Source organism: Exophiala viscosa, assembly GCF_022695815.1.
Source record: "Exophiala viscosa unplaced genomic scaffold EDD37scaffold_1, whole genome shotgun sequence".
In the NCBI taxonomy this organism is placed as follows: Eukaryota; Fungi; Ascomycota; class Eurotiomycetes; order Chaetothyriales; family Herpotrichiellaceae; genus Exophiala; species Exophiala viscosa.
In genome coordinates, this window is record NW_026944353.1 from 3,957,360 (window position 1) to 3,977,463 (window position 20,104).

Sequence of the window (20,104 nt, forward strand, 5' to 3'; positions counted from 1 at the left end):
GATCTTGTAAAAGGAGAAATTGTCACGTGATATTCTGAATCGCCAAGCCTGCGCTGTGTCCAGTTGGAACCCAAGGCGTCGCTGCCAGCAATTCAGGTCGAAGCGTGGGAGAGCCTTGAAAGACACATCCAACTCACATTTCACTCTGTTATTCTGTCACATCCACCTCTATCAGTAATTGCTCCTTACTCTCTCAACGCGTGTTACGGATTTCACTTCTCGCCGCTGTCTCTTGGGCCCAATCAATTTGTACATTCTGTACTACTTGGTCAAACAAGTCACTCTGAAGACAGTCCCATTCACCTGTCAAAGGTCATGATTGTTTCCCATGAGCTTCGATAACCCCTCCTCCTTCGCGCAGTGGCAGTCCTCTATCGCTTCAACGTCGAATAAAGAGCCTCAACCCAGACAGCCTAAGCCAGTACAGTCTCCTTGGGGACAGCTTCCTTCCTCGTCCACCATCAAGCGTGGTTTGACCCCCCTTGCGACTTCGAATTTAGCCTCGACTTCGACTACGGGAACGCGCAAGGACCAAGCGCTATCTGAGTCCGACCTCTACAACTCTTCCATCTCTCCCTCTTCTGGCAACTTCCCACCTCTCCTCGCCAGTTCAGCTCGCCTGGGATCAAGGCGGGGGACACCACCTGGCTCTTCACATTCAAACTCGCCCGTAAATAGCCTTCAAACTGGCGCTCATCAAGTGCACGCGTACCAATCTCGCTCTCTCACATCCCCCAGATCAAGAACACTTACACCTCAATCGTCCGTCACAGGTACTGCGGGTCCTTTTTGGCAATCAGGCCTTGGGGCCGGAGGTGGAGGAGTGTACAGCAGGAGCGGTGCATATTCCCCATCTTTGACAGGACCTGGTGTCGGGTCACCAACTGGTGCGGCTTTCGAACGTTCACCCAGTATCTCCTCAAACCTCGGTTCTTCCACGACCGGTCCTTCCTCTCTATCCAAGATCTCTGCGACACAGATTCTCCTCCTCCTTGATACTATTAGCGAAAGAGAAGGGAAAGCAAAGTGGGACAGTAAGGCCGAAAAGATCAAGAAATTGCTTGACTCGAACGGCATGGAGGTCTTCGCACAGTTCTTTAGACGGACCGTCATACTGAACGCCGCCGCTATCTTTTCCGGCACCAAAGACTTTGATCAGGGAAGCTACAAGTTACTGCGACAAGAGTTAGATAAAGTGCTATGGGATCCCGAACAGCCATACAAGATCACTGAGGCCATCGACACTTCAAAAGAAGACTTATTTCGCGACTTTGACCTGGTGGCTTTCATCAAACACTTCTACGCAGACACTTTACCCCAAGTCATACTGGCTGTTGCCTTTACAAAATGTGCGAGAGTCGATCTGAGGACGAAGGCGGAAGATTTCCTCAACGAGTTTGGGAAGACCTCGCTTCGCACGCTCTCGGATAGTCGGGGCGGTAATGCGCAGGCATTCGCCTCTGAAAATGTTTGCTCTGTCATCGAATACTTTGCCCTGGCCAGTGGTATGGAAACACAACAGCAGAGGATTGATCTCTGGAATGCACTGTCATCGCGCTATGCCAATGCCCAACCTGACCACTTCGCTGCTGTTGTAACATCGTCTCAACTTTTGCGGATCACAAGCCCGGCAAGAGAGATGGCACGTCTTCTGCAACGACATGGCCCAAGATCGACCTCATCAAAACAGGCGGCGCAGGACTTCGTCGGCTCACTCAAAGCTGACATCATTACCGAAGCTGAAGTAACCAACGCTCTATTGTTCCTTGTCTTCAGTGCAAATCAGCAGTATGACCTGAACAATTTCCTCCAGGCTCTTCAATCAAAGCAGTTGGACTGGAATTTGATAATTCAGGGCGTTGACCTTCCCGGTTTGCGGTTGCGCAGAGACTCCTTCCCGAGGCTGTTCATTGCCTTGCGACAGGTGGCTGAAGAACATCCTCAATTCGACCTTCAGAAGCTTTGGGGTGGACAATGGCAAAATGCAGACACACAGATCTCCTTTCTGAGCGGCTTCCTGGCGAGCCCTGTTGAAGCGACGCAACCCTCAACCATCCCAGGTCTTCGACAGAGCTTGTCCCTCGATGACTTCCGTACCATTTCACCTGAGGTGAAGAGATTGCTAGAAGCCGAACTGAAAACGCCATATGTATCTGCAGATGCCTGTCAAGCAGTCTTTGAAGTTGTTCTAGGGCCAAATGCAACTCCCGAGAGCGAGGATCGTCTTGACATTCTGAACGATGTTTACCGGAATCATCCTGCAATCATTCTTCTGTACCTCTCGCGACTCAACCCGAAGACCTGGGTTGCAGACCAAGAAAAATTCGTCGCCGAATGCTTTGGGTTGTTCCTCGAAAAACAAGGACCTAGTTATGCGGCAGTACTCGAAATACTCTCCACGCAGAATCCACAATTCCTTTTCGACCTATGTCACCTCGTCTTCCAACTCGATCCGCGCCAGACAGAGGTCATATACGAACGCGCCGAAGAGTTTGGTTTGACAGAAGCTTTCCTCAAGCATTGGTCAAACCCTCTTGCGCTGGATCTTGCCTGTATCCGTGACAAAGCCCTGCAAGATTTTGATCTGGATCGGTACATCTCTGAAGCTGCAGAGGGCCAGTCAAACTTCGGTATGATACTGTGCAAATACCTTCGTATCAAGGCAGACGACGAATTTCGCGTACAGCGCGGCGAATCCGCACCACAGTCAACCCCCCTAAGCCTACGGACAGTTCATACCCTGCTTGAGAAGCTGGAAGACCATCTTGACAATCGCGAGTTGGTTGAAGCTGCGCAAACCACCTGCCTGCAGACGTACCCTCGTCTAATGAACTACGGCGGTGGGTACGATGACATACTGGAAAAACGCAGCGAAGAAAGAGGCAACAAGCTTCCCGAAAGCATTGATAAACAGATGTCTGAATTGTTTGGACGGATGTATCGTTCTGAGTTGTCCATCCGTGACATGGTGAATGAGATGCGAAGATTCAAGACGTCCAGAGATGCGGATCAGCAAGACCTCTTCTGCTGTATAGTTCACGGCTTATTCGATGAGTACGTTTGCTACAACGAGTACCCCGAGGATGCACTGGAGAAGACAGCCCTGCTCTTCGGTAGCATCATCAAGTACAAGCTACTGCCCGCAATACCTCGCGATTTTGGTCTAGCTCTAATTCTGCGAGCTGTCCGTGACCATGAGGGCGACAGTCTCATGCATCGATTCGGGATTGAAGCCTTGCTGCAGATCAGCGATCAGTTGGCAGAGTGGCCTGGGCTCTGTAGCCTCTTATTGCAGGAACCAACACTTCAACATCCGGAAATACTGCAACGTGCAGAGGAAGGACTGCGTGCGCAACAAGCTGCCGGAACCAATGGAGTGGGTGCCGCTACTGCCAATGGCGAGGACCTTGCAAGACCTGAACCAGGCCGTGGCTTCCGCTCTTTACGAGCGGACCCGCCGCCTACTGGCGCCCATTTCAGAGAACCCGACCAGAAAGTTCAGGAGAAGATCCTGTTCGTGATCAACAACCTTTCCAAGGATAACATGTCCAGCAAGCTCGGCGATCTAAAAGAGTCCTTTGATCCCGAACACTACCAATGGTTCGCTGCTTATCTGGTAGAGCAACGCGCCAGGCTTGAGCCAAACAACCAGCAGATGTATTTTCAATTCGTCACTCTGATCGATGATAACCTCCTCATGTCGGAAGTCATACGTGAGACATACGTGAGCATCGTCAAAATGATGACATCCGAGTCGACTATCAGCTCTGCCCAAGAGCGAAGCCATCTCAAGAATCTTGGTGGTTGGCTAGGATCACTGACGCTTGCACAAGACAAGCCGATCAAGCATAGAAACATCTACTTCGTGGACTTGCTCCTGGAAGGATATGAAAGTCAACGGTTGCTGCTGGTCATCCCCTTTACCTGCAAAATCCTTGCTCAAGGTGCCAATTCACTCGTTTTCAAACCACCCAACCCATGGTTGATGGAAATCGTGTCGGTATTGGTAGAGTTGTATCATTTTGCCGACCTGAAGCTGAACCTGAAATTTGAAATCGAAGTTCTCTGCAAAGACCTCAGTCTCGACTTCAAGAAGCTCGAACCAGCCACCTTCATTCGGGATCGACCTGAACCAGACGATGAACTGACAAATGTTTCGGCTCTGCCCGACGGCTTGGAGAATTTCGACGAACTGTCTTTGAACAGTGGCCTCAACCGCACCCAGAGATTGTCGGCTGTAGAGATTATGGCATCGCTGCCAAACTTGGAGGAGGTATTGAAATATCCCCCAACATCAGGATCTCCAGGCGATCAAGCCATGATCAAGAACATCATCCTTCGCGCCTTCGATCAAGCCATCCAAGAGATTATTGCTCCTGTCGTGGAGCGGTCCATCACAATTGCTTCGATTTCCACGGCTCAGTTGATCTCTAAGGACTACTCACTTGAGCCCGATGCAGAGAGGTACAGAACTGCGGCGAGGTCAATGGTCAAGTCTTTGGCAGGCAGCCTTGCACTTGTTACATGCAAGGAACCACTTCGCATGAGCATTTCCAACTACATTCGTCGACCTACACAGGACGATTTGCCGGAACATCTGTTGCCTGAAGGAGCCATCTTGATGTGTGTCAACGACAATCTCGACACTGCTTGTTCGTTCGTCGAACAAGCCGCTGAGCAACGTGCTCTTCCTGAGATTGACCAAGTCATTGAAGAGCAACTTGAAGAACGTCGCCGGTTCGCTGCCGAAGGAGGGGGCCGAGACTTCATCCCCGCGGGCATCAATCGTTGGTCTGCTTGGATCCCCGAGCCTTACAAGCAAACCGTTGGTGGTCTCAACGAAGCTCAACGCGCCGTGTACGAGGAATTCGACCGTCGTGTTCACGGCATGAATGCAAATCATATCCCGAATACACCAGCAGATGCTGCAGGAAGACAGATCCCAGACGTTTTACAGGATCCTTTGGCCATGCCCAATCTTTCAACCCCTGCTGACCAGCCTGCACTTCCTCACCAGAGTCCCCTGGTTCAGCAAGATCGCATGCTTACTGCTATGCAGCAACCACGTGTCAATGGATTCGCAGAGACGCTTCCACCGCATGAGCGTATTTCAATGCTTATTGAAGATGTTCAGAAGGCTGCTAGGGCATCAGAAGCATTGCGTCTCAAAGATCTGGAAAAGAACAGCTCTATCTTCCAAGATTTCAGGCAGATTCTTATCGTGCTCACCTCTTCCACACGTCCGGCCGCTGATCTCTTAGCAAGACAAATTGCTGAAAAGATTTGCAACATTTTTGTTTCGAAGCCTCCACAAACTCCTCTTGAAGCGGAGGTATTGGCATTCTTGCTGTCCAAGCTTTGTCAATTGTCCGAGCTTATCATACGAGACGTTCTCAGATGGATGACTGCAAACGAGGATTTGCTACTTGCCAGCTCTAATGTGATTGTTGCCCTTCTGACCGTCGGTTTGATGGAGTTTGCAAGAGTTGATGTAGCTATCGCATCAACCTTGATGAGTCGCAACGCACACGGACTCCAAGTTTTGGCAAACATCTTCGACCAAACACTATTTACTGATGAACCAATCGCCCTCAGAGCTGATTTCGCCAACAGCTTGATCGCAATGTCCACGTGGCTCAAGGAGCAACCGGACCTTGTTTTGGCTTCAGAGATCAATCAGAAGCTCAGAGCACATGGTATGCCTCAATTCGTTAGTGTCGAAGTCACAGATAAGGCGAAAGTTAAGCAGGATCAGATGCGGTACATCTTCGATGAATGGGTTGGCATATTCGAGAATCTTGGTCCCAACGAAGGCACATGCGCGGCTTTCTTGAAAGAGTTGCATAAAGAGCAAACTATCAACAGCACTGAAGACCTGGCAGAATTTCTGCGGTTGTGCGTGGACTCATGCATCGATTGCTACGAGCGAGAAGCACAAAGCGTGCGTGGCAGCGTTGACGTGGCATTCTCCCATGCGGATGCCCTTGCAAGATTGGTCATTATGCTTGTCAAATTTCAGGGAGACACCAACGGTGCTGTCCGACTGAGCAAGGCGCCATATCTGGAAACCATCCTGACCGTACTCGTCCTCATTCTGAACCATCACCAAATCATGCGTGGCGTTGCCTTCCACCAGAGATTGTTCAACCGGCTGTTCGCCACTATGCTCTACGAATATTCGGCTGCCAGGTTGGACGGTACTCCTGAACATACGGACTTGATACTTGCTTTCGCCAAGTGTATCAAATCTCTCCAGCCTTTGTGGTTCCCAGGCTTCACCTATGGCTGGTACAGCCTCATCGTCCACCGCGTCTTTGTCAATGGCATGCTCAGACCAAACAACCACGTTGGTTGGGAGTCTTACAGAGAGCTTCTCGGCTTGCTCTTGCTCTATATCTCCGAGCTTTCCAAGACACCTGGATTGGATCTGTTGAACCTTGACCTTTACAAAGGAACATTGAGGAATACCTTGGTCCTGCTGCATGACTACCCTGAGTTCCTGTGCGAGAACCATTCATATTTCTGCTCGCGAATTTCCTATGGCATACCGCAGCTGAGAAATCTGATTCTTACGGCCAAGCCTTCAGCGTATCACGACCTTCCTGATCCAATGACTCCGGGATTGAAGATTGAGCGACTGGACGAAATGAAACGGAATCCCGTCCTAGCTGGAGACTTGGATGCGCCCTTGGAGCAATACCAGCTCAAAGACACGATCGGTGATGCGCTGCGAAAGTCAACCGATGTTGAGATCGCCTTGAAAGAGATCAAGGCAGCCTTACAGGACGGCGAACGACAAGCATCGGTGATGGCACCACCAAAGTCTGTGGAGGTCATTAATGCTCTTGTCCCATATGTGGGTCATGACGCTCTCAACAGTCCATCCGCCAGATTTGATCCAAACTCAATCCATGCCACCGTCCTGACCAAGCTTGTCATCAGCCTCGGCTATGAAGGTCGTTATCAGTTGCTCAATGCAATTGCAGATCAGATCCGCTATCCCAACACACACACTGATTTCTTCTGCAAGCTGATGCTACATCTTTGGGGCTCTGGTGGTATGGATCCTCACTCACAGGAACTTCGAGAACAAATCTCGCGCATCGTGTATGAACGTCTCAGCGTCGCTCGTCCCCATGTCTGGGGAATGACAATCTTGTTCTTGGAGCTACAACAGAATGGGACCTACGGTTTCTGGGATACGGTGACCCCAGATTCCAACATGCAGCAGCGTCTGCAACAGGCTATGAGGACAACTCATTGATTCGAATCAGTGGGAGATGCAGAGAGCCGTCCTCCGAATTGAGTCTACAAAATTTCTCCTTCTTGTACACTTTGTCCACGGTCCTACTCGTCGAACGCCAATAGGGAGGTAACGGCATTTGTTGGGTCGGGCTGTGTAAATGCATATGACGGAGCGATGAAAACCTGGTCGGAGCGAGGACAGCGGTGTGAACTGGAAAGGATGATCACGATCAGGCATTACTATAGCATGAGGGAATTGGAGTTCTTTAATTGACGATTGTGGGATCGTCAGAAAAAAGTGAGCCTTATGAATAATTCTTGAAGGGGGTTGCTGCAAGGTGGTGCTTGTCATCCACAGAGTCTTGATAGCCTTCAACAGCCCCTTTTTGTGTAACATAGACGGCTTGAGACTGGGAGTTAGACATATACTGTAAACGCATTCTTCTTTTCAGTTTTTACGTGCCTTTTTAGAGGATGATGGTTTCTTGTCGTACATCGTAAGAGAAGCGGTGTCCGAAGCTGCTTCCCCGGAAGAAGAGGAATAACCAGATAATCCATTCAATCAGGATTTGCCCTAGCCACGTCGAAGGTTTCGCGTTGTCGGAGCGTTTATTCGTTTCTCTCCACGCGGCATCGATACGTGGGTGTCTTGTCTTTTCGTAGGCTCTGAAGATCTTGTTGATGGGCTCGTTGGGATGTTGGGACAAGCATCGGGCAAGGAGGACGGCGTCTTCGAGGGCGAAGGATGTTCCTTCTCCCTGGGGTGGCATCTACCCACGTCAGTAGACGTTATTTTGGTGTACATCAGTGTAGATTCAAGTTCCAGGTTGAAGACAAAAACGCCAAACGGGAGGCTAGAGACGATGGGAGGGACTAGGGAAGCGAGAAGAGTAGAGATGAGGGGAGGGACTAGGGAAGCGAGAAGAGTTAGAAACGAGGGAGAACTAGAGAAGCGAGAACAATAGAGAGAAGGGAGGCTAGAGGCTAGGCAGGGCAATAGACGAGCAAGGGCTGAAGTTTGAAGGAGGGCTAGGGGAGTCATTCGCAGTGATGATGTGTGAGCAGGACCTACAGCGTGCGCCGCATCACCTAGCAATAACGTCCGTCCTTTGAACCATGTTCCCCTCCTGGGTAATTGGAGGAGCGGGTAGACGTGGAGATCCTGATCTAGATCTTCGATGGCAGCGAGGTCGCGTACACAGTCGAGTTTCGCGTCTGCGAAGCGTGAACGGAAAGCATTCAGGATGTTCGTCTTCGTCTTCGTCTCGTTCTTGGACGTGTCCTCGTCCTTGTCTCTGTCCGTGCTGGCTCCAGCCCGCCATATCTGCCAGTCCTTTTGGGCCTGGTTCTGATCTTTAAGAGTGTCGGGTAAGGCTGGGGGCAAAGGCAGCACGACTGCGGCGAAGATTTGGCTTCGTGTAGAGTCGCAGTAACTCATCAAACTCCAGCCTTGTGTGGATGTCCCTGCTATGATGCTGTGCTTTGGGAGAGCGGAGGGTAGTTTGGACGCAGGGTAGACGGTGTATGCTGCAGCCGTGCCTGCCCCGGGATTCGAGCCAGTGTATATTGGCTGCCTTTCTGGTTGGACGTACGTGCGCCGGACGGCGGAGAAGATTCCGTCGCAACCTAGCACGAAGTCTGCCCTGGTTGTGGAGGAGTCGGTGAATGTGATTGTCACTTGCGTTGAGTCCAACGAGTCGGGGCCGCGAACGCTGACCACGCGAGACGAGTACTTGATCGTGATGTCGAGCTGTTTCGCGCGAGCGAGCATGACACTTTGCAGGTCGGTCCTGAACATTCGTCGCGCTGGTTCACCCTGCGGTCCAGCGGTGAATGGCATTTCGCCTAGTTTGCTGCCTGTGCGTAGGGAGAAGACTTCCATTTTTGAGGTGGGATTACCTGGGATATCCTCGTCGCCAACGCCCAAGTAGCGGAGTAGATCGAGGGCATTGGAACCCATGTTGATTGCGCCGCCCATGGTTGAGGGTGATGGTCTCGCTTCATAGATTGTGGGTGTGATGGTGGTTAGTTTGCGCAAGGCCAGGGCGGCAGCGAGGCCTGCTGGGCCGGCACCGATAATGGCGCATGTTTGTGGTGGTGGCGGACGGCGACGATGGGCATCCTGATAGAGGCGAGAGAGTGGAATACATGCATGGAGAGACGATTCAAACGTAGACATGCTGGTGGGAAGGGTTACAGGATTGGGGAGTGAGACATACTAGCATCCATTATTTCGACGATATATCTCAATAGTTATTCCTCGTTTTCAGCAATGTTCAACAGGATACTGTAGGCAGCCATCACTTCAACATGCATGATCAGGTAGGCTGCAGGTTACTGCTACCTCGTATTCGCATTCTCGGGGGTTGGACTTGAAGCTTGCTATGCAGTCGGCAAGGTCGTGGTCGGGAGTTGAAGTCATTGATCGGGCCCGACCCTCAGTCCGTGGGGAAGTTGACGAATTATGAAAATGTGGCAGCCTTGGGGTTAGCTTTATAGGCTACGTTGTCGGGAGGTCTGGGGATTGAAATCAAAGAAAGAAATATGGGGAACCTTTCACTGCTCAAAGCAAAGTGATGCAAGTTATTATGGTCCACGGAGTCTGGAGCATTTGGCATCGAGGCAGAATCGGTTGTTTGAATCAAGTACAATGGAATATAGACATAAGCCGAGCCAATCTACCTGCTCGAGAGTCCTTTTGAACTCCGTTTCCGAACAACACCTGAACTAGTCCGCTCACTCTCCATACTGGTGCCAATACCCGAATCACCATCAAAAGGTCTTGCACGAAGTTCCCACTCCTCGTCCTCATCATCAGCAGCTTCATCTGCTCCAATCGGACGCGTCAAGTCATCCGCGGCATTGTCCTCTCCTACATCTTCAGCAGGCGAGCGCCCCGGAAACGACAAGGGCATCTGACCCCTACCAGTTGGAAATTGTGCCGCAGTGTCCGACAAGTTCGAAATCGACAAACCGTGTGCGGAAGATTCCGTCTCGTCTTCGGTTTTGATCTTTGGAGTCGAAGTCGCATCTCGTTCTGACTTGACACTGTCTTCTTGCTTGATGGTCTTGTACTTCTCGCCTGCAGTGCTGGTAGATGAAAATAGCATGGATATCAATGCCCAGGCCAGTGCCATGCTAGTCACACTAACCGTATAGAATGTCGCTGTGAACACGACGAACGAGGCAACTCGATAGTTGTAGATCAGATATCGAATGCCTTGGAACTTGGCACGAAATGCCAGTTTCGCAGTGTATACCTGTAGGACGCTGTTGGATTGAAGTTCGAGTCGTGCATGTGTGGGAATGTTCCGCGATCCGCGTGGGAAGGTTACCAATTCGAACATTGGCACTACCAAATGTACGGAGTCCAGGTCGCGCAGATTGAGAAAATGCCATGGAAGATATAGGAGGGTGTGGCTGAGGGAGAGTATAGGAGACGAGTAGGGTAGTATAGCCGGTCTGCGTGAATGGTATTGTACGTTCTCTGAGGAGATGTTGGCCAGCCATGATACTGCATCGGGTATGTTTCTTGTATTGATTCCAGGAGCGAGTAGAGATAGATCTAGCATGAAATTTCCGGCTTCCAAGTTCGCAGGCGTCCTGGGCATGTTCAGTATCAACTCGACATCGTATGCTTGCTGGGATATCAAGGCGGATGCATCCAGTGCTGCTGTCGCGTGCGGTTGCGAACCCTGGCCATAGTCCAGGTACAAGACGCGTTCGAGGTTGATCTGTGGGATGTATTTGTAGTAGAAGAAGCCGAATGCAGTCGAGGATATCGTGAGTAGTATCGTCGAGGTGGTTAGGAATAGGATCGTGCTCAGGTAGGCTTTGATGGCGGTGCGAGATGTGAGGATTCGAACTGGCGCAATTGCTGCAGACTATCGAGGTCAGCTAGGATGAAGCTACCTGTTTCAAGAACAACTTACAACAGCTTTCTGTACGAGCGACTTTGACTCGTCTTCGTCGTCCTCATACGTAGTGGTGTCTGCCAGACCGAATTGGCGCAACAGAGGCGCGACATGCTTTTCCACGAGTGCCATCCCGGACAAGTTCGTCACGCGTCAAGTAGGGCAGACTTTGATGGAAAAGCGCATGGTGTTACATGGGACGACGGTTTATTGTCACAGTCGACCGCATCTGCACCCGAAATCAAATGGTGCTTTTGCACATGCAAAATGGTGTTGCCGATTAAGACACGATGACGCGCCGCGAAACTGTGACGTCACTCAACACCTAAACACCGTCTCGACTAAAGGACTCGGGCTCTCACACAGCTCCTATGCCAAAGCACCCATGAACCCATACCGCATGCCATTATAATGAAAAAGAATCTGACATGGACGCGCGGCAAGGGTACTTGCATACTGTTGAGAGTGGCTTTGCGAGCCTTGGCCTGACTTTTGGTTCACGCGTCAAAGACGAAGAGATGATCGATTGAAGGTATATCCATCGCTGTTGCTGATTCCGAACAGATTGTCTTACCGACCTTGCCTTAACCCGTGTGCTCGTTGTGACATTGGCGAATATCCAAAGCATTGTTCTCGTAGGTACTCACTCGAGAGTAGGGGTCAACATGTGTCCGGTGTTGCCGGATCTTGTCAAGCCGTCAATTCTAAGACCAAGCAGCTGGCTGAGGATGTTGGTGCCGTGTAAGTAGGGAGAGATTCGGGGGAGACACACCTTTTGAGAGGCTGGAAGAGCGACAGTGTGCAGTGAGAGAGGGAGAGTGCGGCTGCCAACTTGTTGGATTGGAAATCAGCCTGGAAAGAGCGGATGGTCGTTTCTATCCTTTGTTCGAAGGTCCTAGACACTTGATCAATGATGCATTATCGGTGTGCGGCGATATCGATCTTCGATTTGCATCATTCAGCCTTATGCAGTCGAGACAACGGTCAGTATTGTTTTGCTGAAGGGGTTCAGTTCTAACATTCACATCCTTTGTGGCGGCGCGGCTTACTGTGCCAACAGACTCGCGGTCTACGATGGTCTGATACTGCACAATGTGAAGTGACTTTCTTGTGGAAGTGACTGACATGGAATTGAGGCAGTGCCAAATTCTGCCGGACTTCTTCTTCGAACATCAACAACAAACAAAGGAAGCCTCACCATTCTTTACACCTACCTTAGGACCTCTCAGCCGTATTTCTCTGCCTCGTATTGCTCCTTGAGCAGGGTAGAACAATACTTGTACAGGCCCCGATGCCAACTTCAGCCACGACTTGCTTCTCATAACCCGAAATCCCCCTACAACCCAGACCAAAGCATCAACCACGCTTCTGAGTACTATCATTTCATCCTCTGACTCCATCCTCAACTTCAACATGCCACTCTGACCACGAAGCAAATGCGTCGAGACAAATCATGGATCCCAAACTGCTTCGGGGCGTTTTCAATCATGTCGTCCTTCCTCCTAATGTCCCAGGTAGCGCCGACAAGAACCTCTCCGAGATCAATTGTGATCTCCTCGGCCGCCTCCACACCGCATGTGCGCAACTGAAGGCAAGCTTGGATGGCCACTACGTCAAAGAGTTGGATTTACTCCTCTGCTCCTTGGCTCAATGCCGAAGTCTACATACCTCTCTGCATCTTGACGCTGCCCAATTGCTAGGCGCTTTTCGGTCACTCAAGGACGGCGAAGTCCTCATCGTTCACATCGTTGAGCAGAATGCAGGCTTGCTGATAGATTATGGTTCCGAGTAAGTATATCCCCAACACAATCAAGGCGAGCCACTGACACAAAGCCTTGCGCAGTTCCTTGAGCGGCCACGTTCGTTTCGAAGCGTTTGAAGTCTCCGCGAATTCCGAAAGCGTCTTACAGTCTCAGAATGCCTTGCAATGGGACTTTCCTGCTTCGGCAGCCTGCATACCTACTGAGGTCTTCAAGGACTTCGGTTTCCAGAGATATCTGGCCGAGTTTTTGGAAAAAGCAAGCCTCAAGTTGGTCAAGAAGTTTGGCGCGTTCACAAACAAAGCAAAGTCGCGGGCATATGAGCCTCGCGATAGTACGAATCCGGCTCTGATCACCGGAACGCTAATCTCCTTGCTCGAGGGCATTGGAGATTCTGTTGCTGTCACGCATCCAACTCGCAAACGCGTAAGAGATGAAGTCCGCTGGAAGGATTCCTACATACCGTGGCGGAGGTCACCATTCTGGCTGCTTGCACGCGTCGGCATCCTTCGACATCTGGAGCAATTGACGAGTACCGCCATTTCCAATGCCCTGTACAAGGCCCTGATGTGTCTGGTCCATGCAAATCTGTTGGAGGACACAGTTGGCGTGCTGAGTCCCGAGAATTCCCAGCTTCTGCTGTCAAAGTTGTGTCGACGGATTGCGAAAGTGGAGAAGGACGCGCTACTGGCCACTCCAGGCAGTGATGCTTCGGCAGCATATACCATCATCATCGAAAACCTGCGCCCGTTCCTTTCCCGCTTGACGAAAACGGCTTCTGATAGACTTGAAGCTACATGGGAAAGCTACAAAGACCGAACCAAACGTCAAATCTCCCAATTCAGAACACGGGTGGCGGGACCAACGAGCACCGTGCTTGCCCTCAAGAACAGTCTACCATATGGAAAGATTCGAAAAAATGATGCCTTACAATCGTGGTGAAGGTTTTGCAGTTTTGATGGAGTTACTCTGTCCAGCAACCTATAGAGCATACAGAAATGCGACCTGGGCAATTGTGGCTATCCTTGCACTGCCCAACCTGCAGGCGAGTCGAAAGGATCCCCTTTCAACAGTACATGAGTACTACCTCGCTTTCGCCCCGGAACTTCAAGCTCCAACCAGGAAAGGCATCACCTTAGCCTCCGTACATTTCCCTGTTCCATTTGAGAAGGTTGCTGTCAACAATGGTCTGAAGTTTGAATACTATGACCAGGTTTCGAAACTCTGGCCTGCGGAACACCTGGCTGACATCACTTTCCGCCATCACTGCGCGATTCCAATACTGCGATGTAGCCCCTTTTCCAAGATTGAATACCTCTCAAAAATCGCGTTCGAGAGGACTTCTGTGGACCCGACAGAAACCTTTTGTCCATTCACACACCCAGTGGATGTTGCTCGGTACGTTCTACCAGAGGCCAAGATCTCGTCGAAAGAGATCCTTGCCGGACTACCCCAATGCCCTCAAACACTCGGCGCCCAGGAATCCGTGGCTTTTCAAGGACTACTCTGCGGAAACCACCGACTATGGCCCTCCATCCTTGTGGGACTCGGATCTTCGAACCTCAATTTCAGCGCAGAGGCTGCTATGTTGCTGACTCAAGCTCTACATGGTCGAACCGGCGGCAATCACGATGGTGACCTGCACACCGCAAACGCCATCTTTCGTGACATGACTTTCTGCCGTAAGCTCTTGAGTCAAGTGGACAGACGCCTCCAAAGTATCGCTTCTAACTGGCGAGAAAACTACTGCATGGAGATATTGATCAGCTTGATACTGAAGTTAATAATGCTTGCGGATGAGGAAACCGCTCAACACGCATCCAAGCTGCTACTTGCGTCCCGTAAGACCACCATGGAGTGGATCAGAGCGATTCGCAAGGACTTTTGGGCTACGACTGATGCACAGTCCTCAGAGCGACTGTCTCACTTCATTCTATGGGCTGCACTGCTTTGCAGAAGAACCTTTACAAACGTCAACTTCAGGGATCGACGAGTCCAAGAAGACTTCTCCAAAGTCGAAATCAATGGCTACGCCGGCGAGCATGAGATGGCAGAAGTGAAACTCTCTAAGTTATCACTCAGTGCATTTGTGGAGGCCTCCATCTCCATGCAAGAAAACCTCCCTCCTGATCCGGCCCAGTTAGCTCCGCTCCTTCGCAATGCCCTAATCCGAGACTTGAAGATGGTATTCCACTTGGAAAAGACTCTGCGACGATCACTGGACACAAACCCATCCTGCTTGATTTCAGCCGCGGTCCAATCAGAAATTCTGACTCGAGGGCCTGCCATGAAAGTCAAACCTCAAATCAATTTCGACGAGCGCGCGGACGGTGTGTGGGCTAGGCTTGATGTACCTGGAAATGCACGAACAGATCCCATGTCCCTTGGATTCCACCTTTTCTCCGGGACTTTCCTGATCAACGGTCAGGTCCTGGAGAGGGAGCTTCCACCTAACATCCGGGACACAGAAGCCATCAAGAGACTCTTACCCTACCACAGACATGTTGTCTATCCGTCGTGTCTTCCCGGTATGACGTACAAAATCGGCTTGAACATTGAGGGCCATGAGATTCATTTGGGTTTCAGACAGGGCAAACTGGTGATTCGGGCCTTGACCTCGCAGGACGAGCTCGAGTACATCCCCAGCAGTGTTTTCCAGGGAGACCAGGCGTTTGACTTGCCAGCATCATTGACTGAAAATTGCGTGCACTGGCTTCGCTTGCAAGATGGTGTCATCGAGGTGAGGAAAGCGCAGAAGATTTGGAGACCGCAGCCTTCGAATTGGCAGATCAACTTATCGAAGCAAATCGCACAACGTCGCACATCGCTATTAGTCGATCCTTCCAGCCCATTTTTCAGTTTTGTGGCGCGAATCTTCCAGCATTTTGAGGAACCCCGCCACATAACACTCTATCAACCCCAGAAAGGTGCACTCTCGGTTGAGCTTCGGCGATTTGAACTCAGCTTCTTTGTCAATGGGAAGGGCCTCCTCGAAAGTGAGCAATTGAAAGCAGAGATCGATTTGAACCAAGACGCGGGAACTTGGTTCGGTCTGCTGCCCAAGATTATCCTCCGTGACTCTTCAACTCCCAAGAATCGCAGCGATATCGTACCCTTGGGACCACTACGATCCGAGCGGAGGGGGCCCCACGTGGCAGTCACAATCGACACAACTGAACCAGCTTACGGCAGATTCTCCCTTGATGATGTACTCGGAAGAGTTACTTGCGCACCAGAACCCGGACTCCTTTACACCAAAGCGCTGTTGCATGCGTCAACATCATTCTGTCTAGCGGATCCTCTCACCGGCCAAACTGGCGTGGAGGAGGCTTGCGACATCCTGGGAGGAGGCAACGCCCAGCCCTATACTCCCCTCACAGCCGGAAATATACAGTCTGCCGATATGCGCCGGGCAAGCTTGTTCATATCTTAACGTATGCGGCACCCGTGACACCGAGGATGCTTCAATTCAACAATTTGGATTACTATGCAGTTCCGACACTGCCCGTTGACTGGTCTGCGCCTCTTTGGCTCAGAGTACAACTAGGAATATTTGCCGGAAGGCTTTATTTCCCTTTCGAAGAACTTCCATACCTTCGAATCTTCTTGGGACTGGAAGAACAATCAGGAGCTCTTACTGATGATATGCCCGATCCCGTGGCAGATAATCTCTTGTTCGACGACCCCTCTACCTCGAGCAATGAGCAACAACCCAGCATCAATGACAACAAACATCCAGAAGAGACTACCGAGGCCAAGGCCATCCGATCCGCTAAGCTTCGACAGACAAAGATGCTCACCTTCCTTCACGCATGGCTATCCACCAGAGCGAGGGGTCAGGATTTCACTCATACCGCAATGGGCTACGTCTGTGCACGGAAGGTCTTGACGGAAGACCATGCATTCTTCCGCAGCGCTGACACGCAGAACACGATTCATAGCAAGAACTTCTATGTTCCTGCAGAGGAGACGGGTCGGCACGTTACGGGGGATGCTGGAGATGATGATGATATGTCAGATTATGGTGACGAAGACCTTGATGAACGACGGAAACTCACGGAAGAGGAGTTGAAAGAGGTCGATGAAGGAAGAGTGAAAGAACAATTTGTTGATGAAGGAAATGTGTCTGGAGATGAAGGCGCAGATGCTTCAGAAGAAAACGAAGGGGACGGTGATGGAAATGCGCCTGGAGAGGACTGATTGTGGAATGGGTTGTGCTACCTTTCCATCGATGTGCTCTGGCTCTTCAGGCCGGGTGGAGTGTCGAGGAGCAGACGTGGCTGGTGTGTGCTATGCTGGGTGGAGCAGGTGAGAGCCTGTGTCAGTGTCATACAATGATCTCTGTAGGATTTCCTTCCCCAATTTGAGAAGTGCTTGAGTACTGAGTCAAAATCCTATTAAGCCTTACTATGGTGTTCCCAATCCCCGGACGAGGAAGCACGTGACATGTTTTCAAGAGTGAATGGTCTTACACAAGCTTCGAGTCGGATATGCGGCAGTAAAAAGTGAAGCGTTTGTCTTTGTGTAGATCAGGGACTTGTCAATGTGACTGTGGTTTTGCACATGTTGTTCGCTTCATTGTTCGTTTGCACCTGAAGTGTGACTGCAACACTGCCTTTCAGCGGCAAACAAAGGACCTCTGCCTTGACATATCCCGATTGGGCGTTTGCATTGCACAGTGCCGTGAAGCTCCTACATCACGCCTCGTCACGACCGCGGCCTAACGGCAATATGTTAAGTCGGGTGCGCCTTCTATCACGGTCTTAAAGGCTCTCTTTCGACCAAATCTTCTGAGCACCGCAACAACCTCAGAAAAGTCTGACCACAACAATAACATCGCAGTTTTCCATGGCGCAACAAGGGCCGGAAAAGACAATGGCTTTTCAGGACCGAGACAAGACGGGCGAAACAAAGAAATGGCCGACACCCCATCTGGCGTTGACTTATCGCACCTGGTCAAGACTTCAAGAGTTGATCAACGCCGGTAACGTTGAGATCAATGGATATAACTTGGACATCGCGACTGTGGTGGCAGTGTCGAGATTCGGATGCAAACCAGTCATCGAAAAGAGTCCGGAGTTGCTTGAAAGACTAAAAGAAAGCCAGGATGTATTGCTTGAACACATGCGCAATGGGAGACAAATATACGGAGTCAACACCGGCTTTGGAGGAAATGCCGACCTGCGCACCGACAACCTTATCAACCTCCAGCGAGCACTGACTCAACATCAGCAGTCGGCGATCATGACCAGGGACGACTTCGATGCTCATCCCGACGGCGACAGAGAACTCAATCCTCATTCGATGCCGACTAGTTGGGTCAAAGGAAGCATGCTTGTTCGGTGCAATACCAATGTTCGCGGACACAGTGCAGTCAGCTGGAAGATTGTCGACACTCTCGCTGAGTTGATCCGAAGAGATATGACACCAATCGTGCCTTTGAGAGGTTCGATATCAGCATCTGGTGATCTCATGCCGCTATCATACATTGCCGGAGTACTGCAGGGCAACACTGACATCTTCGTGCGGTATGGCAGAGGAAAGGACGTAAGAGTGATGAATTCGCTTCAGGCGCTAGAGGTGATCCGAGATATCAACATCCAAGAGAAGGGAACGGACGCTGAGGACCAATACTCAGTCATCACTCTTGGACCCAAGGAAGGACTGGCATTGGTCAATGGAACTGCCCCGTCGGCAACGGTGGCAGCGCTGGCGCTCCACGAGACAAATCAACTTGCGGTCTTGTCGCAGTTGGTGACCTGCCTGTCGTCGGAGACGTTGGCTGCAAATGTCGAATGGACACACCCTTTCATTGCAGAAGTTCGGCCACATCCAGGTCAAATGGAAGCATCACAAAACCTGCGCGTCTTCCTTGACGGTTCGAAACTCGTCACTGGACTTGGTGAACGCAATAATTGTTCGGATGAAGGCTTGGTGCAAGACCGATACGCAGTGAGAAGCTCGCCACAATGGGTCGGCCCACAATTGGAAGATTTGTGCTTCGCTGCGGAACAGTTGGTACGCGAACTCAACTCGACCACGGACAACCCTCTCGTCAACAGTGAAAGCCGCAGTGTTCATTGTGGGGCGAACTTCCAAGCCGCTTCAGTGACCATGGTAGCCGAGAAGACTAGGCTTTGCCTTCAGATGATTGGAAAGATGCTTTTCGCACAGACGAGCGAGATGATCAATCCAACTCTCAACAATGGCCTGCCTCCGAACCTTGCGCCAGACGACCCCAGTCTGTCATACTGCATGAAAGGCGTCGATATCAACATGGCCGCATACCAGTCGGAACTTGCCTTTCTGGCAAATGCAGTCAGTTCACACGTCCAGTCCGCGGAAATGCATAACCAGTCAATCAATTCGCTGGCGCTTGTCTCGGCTCGATATACCATGCAAAGCGTCGAACTGGTTGCGATGATGACTGCGTCAGCCATCTATGTTGGACTTCAGGGGGTGGACTTGAGAGTCATGCACAATACTTTCCTCGAGCGCTTCCGAGAAAAGGCTATGGACATTATCCACCGGTCGTTTCTGGCAGATTTTGAGGAAGAGTACGCGTTCAGCATGCACCAGGAGCTTTGGGACAAATTTTGTGAGACCTGGACAGCCAACGCCGACAAGGATGCAAAGGATCGAAGCGAGAAGGTTGCGGATACTATGGTTGATCTGGTCCTGAGACTGTACTGCAGCACTCAACAGTCCCAGAACGCGCCAGCAGATTCAGCGAGTGCTTACTTGGATATCTTGAACTGTAGAGACGACTTGCGGATAAACACACTGACAGCCTTCCGCGCACATCAATCTCACTTCTTCGAGAATCCTTGGACGAGACCACACTTGGGCTGTGGCACGCAAGTCCTGTATCAATTCGTGCGCGAAGAGTTGGGTGTGCCGTTCTACCGTGGCTTGCTTGAGAACATGGAGCTGGTTGAGAATAGGGAATTCGAATTCGAGCCTTTGGGCCGGCCGAAGAAGACAATCGGGTTCTGGATTTCGACAATTTATGAAGCCGTGCGTGATGGTAGATTGGCTGGCAAAATGTTGAAGTCGTTTGAGTGTCTCGCTGGTGCGTGAGAGAGTTATGAGACCATGTGGAACACATTGAAGACCAAAATAGGTCGTTGATAGCAAGATATCTGAAGGTGATCGAGCAGCTTCGGATGAATAACGTCTGATCGC

General features: G+C 50.9%; 6 protein-coding genes across 6 annotated transcripts; 4 read left to right on the forward strand and 2 right to left on the reverse strand.

Annotated features, from left to right (window-relative positions):
* The first annotated feature begins 84 nt into the window (after window positions 1-84).
* On the forward strand, window positions 85-7,696 carry EDD37DRAFT_618192 (CCR4-Not complex component, Not1-domain-containing protein). The gene has a single exon (XM_062815788.1). The coding sequence runs from the start codon at window positions 329-331 to the stop codon at window positions 7,262-7,264; it is 6,936 nt and encodes a 2,311-aa protein (XP_062675834.1). The 5' UTR covers window positions 85-328; the 3' UTR covers window positions 7,265-7,696.
* Window positions 7,567-9,857, reverse strand: EDD37DRAFT_618193 (uncharacterized protein). Its single transcript, XM_062815789.1, has 2 exons — window positions 7,709-9,857; window positions 7,567-7,648 (listed from the first exon to the last, which is right to left on the reverse strand). Exon 1 carries the CDS (start codon window positions 9,422-9,424, stop codon window positions 7,820-7,822), a length of 1,605 nt encoding a protein of 534 aa, XP_062675835.1. The 5' UTR covers window positions 9,425-9,857; the 3' UTR covers window positions 7,567-7,648; window positions 7,709-7,819.
* Window positions 9,858-11,491, reverse strand: EDD37DRAFT_618195 (putative adipose-regulatory protein-domain-containing protein). Its single transcript, XM_062815790.1, has 2 exons — window positions 11,178-11,491; window positions 9,858-11,129 (listed from the first exon to the last, which is right to left on the reverse strand). Exons 1-2 carry the CDS (start codon window positions 11,289-11,291, stop codon window positions 9,924-9,926), a joined length of 1,320 nt encoding a protein of 439 aa, XP_062675836.1. The 5' UTR covers window positions 11,292-11,491; the 3' UTR covers window positions 9,858-9,923.
* Window positions 11,492-12,612: 1,121 nt separating this feature from the next.
* On the forward strand, window positions 12,613-16,352 carry EDD37DRAFT_671712 (uncharacterized protein; the record flags this gene model as incomplete). Its single annotated transcript, XM_062819426.1, has 3 exons — window positions 12,613-12,947; window positions 13,003-13,854; window positions 13,907-16,352. 3 exons carry the CDS (start codon window positions 12,613-12,615, stop codon window positions 16,350-16,352), a joined length of 3,633 nt encoding a protein of 1,210 aa, XP_062675837.1.
* Window positions 16,101-17,443, forward strand: EDD37DRAFT_75945 (uncharacterized protein). Its single transcript, XM_062820257.1, has one exon. It carries the CDS (start codon window positions 16,379-16,381, stop codon window positions 17,117-17,119), a length of 741 nt encoding a protein of 246 aa, XP_062675838.1. The 5' UTR covers window positions 16,101-16,378; the 3' UTR covers window positions 17,120-17,443.
* Window positions 17,444-17,794: 351 nt separating this feature from the next.
* EDD37DRAFT_558325 (phenylalanine ammonia-lyase) lies at window positions 17,795-19,999 on the forward strand (the record flags this gene model as incomplete). The annotated part of the gene is made up of 1 exon (XM_062813749.1): window positions 17,795-19,999. The coding sequence occupies one exon, from the start codon at window positions 17,795-17,797 to the stop codon at window positions 19,997-19,999; it is 2,205 nt and encodes a 734-aa protein (XP_062675839.1).
* Between the last annotated feature and the right edge of the window lie 105 nt (window positions 20,000-20,104).

What these genes read in the sequence shown, in the direction of transcription:
- EDD37DRAFT_618192 (XM_062815788.1), top strand. Translation starts at nt 329, where the DNA reads ATGAGCTTCGATAACCCCTCCTCCTTCGCGCAGTGGCAGTCCTCTATC.
- EDD37DRAFT_618193 (XM_062815789.1), bottom strand. Translation starts at nt 9,424, where the DNA reads ATGTCTACGTTTGAATCGTCTCTCCATGCATGTATTCCACTCTCTCGC.
- EDD37DRAFT_618195 (XM_062815790.1), bottom strand. Translation starts at nt 11,291, where the DNA reads ATGGCACTCGTGGAAAAGCATGTCGCGCCTCTGTTGCGCCAATTCGGT. An exon ending in CGCTCGTACAGAAAGCTGTT is followed by an intron (nt 11,130 to 11,177) that starts GTAAGTTGTTCT and finishes TGACCTCGATAG; the next exon opens with TCTGCAGCAATTGCGCCAGT.
- EDD37DRAFT_75945 (XM_062820257.1), top strand. Translation starts at nt 16,379, where the DNA reads ATGCTTCAATTCAACAATTTGGATTACTATGCAGTTCCGACACTGCCC.